Raw genomic sequence first — 3,693 nt, 5'->3', positions numbered from 1 at the left:
ATGAGATTCAAATAATCAAGATTAGACAAAATTTGTGTTGAGTTCTTTTAATGATGTTTCTGTGGATATCTTAACATATGAATGAAAATATAATATGATTTATATGAAAACTTTACATTTTTTTATTTCGATCATATATATATATATATATATATATATATATATATATATATATATATATATATATATATATTATTTTTAAAAAGTTGTTGACTTTTATAATAATATAATCATAAAGATTAATCAATGCTTATTTTCTTCAAGTATTTTACATGCATATAAGTTTTAGTATACAAATTTTATTAACGTATTTTAGTCGTATCATCTCCTAAATTTTCAAAATTTTGCATATGAACGTGCCCATATCGTATCGTACCTGCATTCGTACCACATATCATCATAGCCTATACATCTAGCTTTTTAGTCATAAATGATGATAAAAATACTAAATTATTTTATTTGAACTATATTGAAGCCGTTTTATTTAGCAAGAAGATTCCAGTTACATATAGGATCATTCATTGTGATCCCTTTATTATACTTTATATTACAACATTAACATAGGTACTTCGCTTAGGCAAATGGCCTTTGGTTGTTACAATCCAAGTTATTGCCGGGGTTCACTCCCAATATTTGACAATACCTTCTATAAAATCCGACCCGATCCTCGACTTTAGGATCCTGACCGTGCCCGCATTCGAGCCCGCCGTTGATTATGTTGGTGATCACGCCGTATCCGGGGACCCGCCCTGCTGAGCTGTCAGCAGCAGATGGCGTCCATCTTCCGGTAATCACATCATGGCTTGATGGCTTGTTTGCTTGAGGGGTCATCCAAAACCATATAGCTGTCTTGAATGATACAGTTGGGTTTGTGGAGACTAGATCCGGATTGTTTATCAAATCTTCATTAATAGCTTTACCCGCTTGACCGTAATTGTAATTGCTGTGAACAAGGGTCAACGTTGCATTAGTCCACTAAAGCACTTAAAAACAGTCATGTAGTACACCAAAATTATAAGTTAAATATAGTCACAATACACTCCAGCATAAAAAATAGTCCTAAAGGAAATTTTAACTTGTGTTCTTAGGGCACATGTTAAGGAACCTAATGTAGAAATTTTATTTAAGAAATTGTGTCAATTTATCCTTTTAGATATTGAAAATTAATGCTTTAAAATAAATATTTACAATTGATGAAATCCTTAACATATGTCATAAAGGTAACATAACTCATGTTGTAATACTCACATATTTCAGACAAATTTATTGCTCCTACAACTTTCCTTAATTCCTGTGATTTTTGTTGGATGTTCTTATAAATAATGACAGAGGGAGTAACTAGACAGGACTTACATGTAATTGATAATAATGCTTAAAAGGATGTCATCGATCTAATTAATTAAGAGATTTTTTTTTTTGTTGGACACCCCATCCGTTCAATCCACTCTTCTTCTCTCTCTTAATTTCTCCTATGTCTCTCTCCATGTTTTGTATCAGGTGATGACATTTAAACACCCCATCCACCATCTAAGTCACAAAACATAGAGTGAGAGGAGAAATCAAAAGAAAGAAGATGTGTGGGTTGGGTCGACGATGAATAAGTAAATCTTTGTGAAACGATATTTTTAATAATTTTTTAATAACTCTTTCTCATTGTAGTCTCACTCTTTTTTTTTTCTTGCTCTATTGTTTTTGTCGGATAAGAAAAGAGAAAAAAATATTGACACAAAAATTGTCAAAAAATAATTGCACAATTATCATTCCTCTAAACTTTCTCTTTTATGTCATTAGAGATTTAGATGGGGTTGTTTAAAATGCTAGGTGAAAGAAACTTACTGAGTGAGTTGAATAGGTCCTCTGCCATAGTATCTTTTACCAGGAGCACATGGCCAATCTCCGGGTGAACAAAAGTCTCCTTGGGCATCCTTTTCGGTGACAAAGCAATATCCCCACGCATATGGTCCGTCTGGTGCACTTGGCCACCCTCCTGCATGTTCATAAACATCAGTTAATTTTATCCTCTATGGTTTTGCCACACAAACAAGATTAATCGTGACTTTTTTCATGAATTTAAATGTATGAATATGACATGTAAATATATCTGATTATCTATACCGACACTTACCAACAAACGTGTGGTTTCATGGAAATCAGTTCAACGTACGATCTCGCACATTAATAACGAAAATCTAACTCATTACGTTATCATAAATTAATTTTGAAAATAAAAAAATCATGTAAAATTTCTAATGATAAGAGATCAAGAGAATACCCCTGTAAAAAAGAGAGATCAAGAGAATAACTCTATTTATATATAGATCACCCTAAAAAAACTGTATTTATAAATCTGTACGGCATTCAAAATTCATTAAATATCTTAGGAGACTATTTTAGTTTAAAAGAGATCTTATATCACTTATGATGTTTAACATACTTCATAAGTTTGATCCAATAGTAAAAAGACATGTATGTTCCGGACTCAAAGTATTCCGGGTTCGAGCCCTTGCTACCTTTTGAAGGGAGGTATATTCTTTCAATCATATAAAATCTTCATTGTCTAGGACCCTAGTCCATCTCTTTACCCTATATTTCTATTAGCAAAAAAGAAATTATTTTCTTAATATTTTATTAAAAACAAAGGGATTAAATTATCTAATTCAATTAGATAAAATAGTTGGCTTATTATCTTCACAATGTAGTAAGAATAGACCAAGCTCGACTAACAGGGAATACGATATAGTCTATGTGAAGTTTAGGTTAGATTTGGAAAAAATAGAGAATACTAAGACTTGAAGTCTATTTAATTAAAAAGACCATTAAACTCATTGGTATTATAGTTTGTTGGTGTATTAAGATAATTATATTACTTATTTAATTTAACGTTAATATATATATTATTTAAATATGAATCAATTTTTCCTTTCTCTCCATATAATTAAATATATCCAATTATCTAAATACGAAAATAGAATAACAAATATACCGGTGGTTTCATGAGAAGTTTGAGCCAAAAAAGCAGCAAGTTCCTTCTTACGGGTGGCATCATCACCAGTGGTACCAAATCCATTAAAAGATCTAGCTGCAGCGATGAAACCATCGTAGGTATAAAATCCATGACCAGCACAACGTTGATCATTTCGATATTTAAGCATTTGATCAAACAAAGATGATGGAATAATACTTCCAACATCTCCACCACCACCTGTACTAGGTGTTGGTGGGTTCGGTGTCGGAGAAGATTTACATTGGCTCTGACAACCATCTCCACAATATTGATCAGTGTTGCCACAAAAACCAAATTTGCTGCAACATAGCCCATTTGGGCAAAGAGCTCCATTAGCTTGACTACCACATTGCTCAGCTTTGGCTACAAGAAAGAGAGGTAGTAAACATAGTATCAAGCAAGATAAGTTTGTATTCGCCATTTTCGAGAGTGGAGTCGGTTTGGTGTGTGACATGAATGAGGTAAGATGTTAATTTATAGATGAGCATTAATGGGATTAATTGTTTTTTTGTGTACATATTTTCAAAATTGGCTGCTTTTTGTGCACTTGACTTTATTTACACAATTAAGGTTTAAGTGTCAAATTACCTACTAATTAGTGTGACTTTATATAATAAGTAAAAGGTTTAGTCAAAAAGATTTTCTTAGTGTGACTATTATTATCAGAGTTCCAAAACACAAATGAACAA

At 32.0% G+C, this 3,693-nt stretch overlaps 1 protein-coding gene across 1 annotated transcript; it reads right to left on the bottom strand.

The window, feature by feature from the left end:
- Nucleotides 1-434: 434 nt before the first annotated feature.
- LOC11440541 (endochitinase) lies at nt 435-3,471 on the bottom strand. The gene is made up of 3 exons (XM_003629143.4): nt 2,984-3,471; nt 1,837-1,987; nt 435-943 (listed from the first exon to the last, which is right to left on the bottom strand). Exons 1-3 carry the CDS (start codon nt 3,456-3,458, stop codon nt 574-576), a joined length of 996 nt encoding a protein of 331 aa, XP_003629191.3. The 5' UTR covers nt 3,459-3,471; the 3' UTR covers nt 435-573.
- Nucleotides 3,472-3,693: the final 222 nt, after the last annotated feature.

Source organism: Medicago truncatula, chromosome 8 (genome assembly GCF_003473485.1).
Source record: "Medicago truncatula cultivar Jemalong A17 chromosome 8, MtrunA17r5.0-ANR, whole genome shotgun sequence".
Lineage (NCBI taxonomy): Eukaryota > Viridiplantae > Streptophyta > Magnoliopsida > Fabales > Fabaceae > Medicago > Medicago truncatula.
The sequence above is the reverse complement of the archived record's forward strand: the minus strand, read 5'-3'. Positions and strand labels throughout refer to the sequence as shown.

What these genes read in the sequence shown, in the direction of transcription:
- LOC11440541 (XM_003629143.4), bottom strand. Translation starts at nt 3,458, where the DNA reads ATGTCACACACCAAACCGACTCCACTCTCGAAAATGGCGAATACAAAC. An exon ending in AACTTCTCATGAAACCACCG is followed by an intron (nt 1,988 to 2,983) that starts GTATATTTGTTA and finishes ATGAACATGCAG; the next exon opens with GAGGGTGGCCAAGTGCACCA. An exon ending in GGACCTATTCAACTCACTCA is followed by an intron (nt 944 to 1,836) that starts GTAAGTTTCTTT and finishes CCTTGTTCACAG; the next exon opens with CAATTACAATTACGGTCAAG.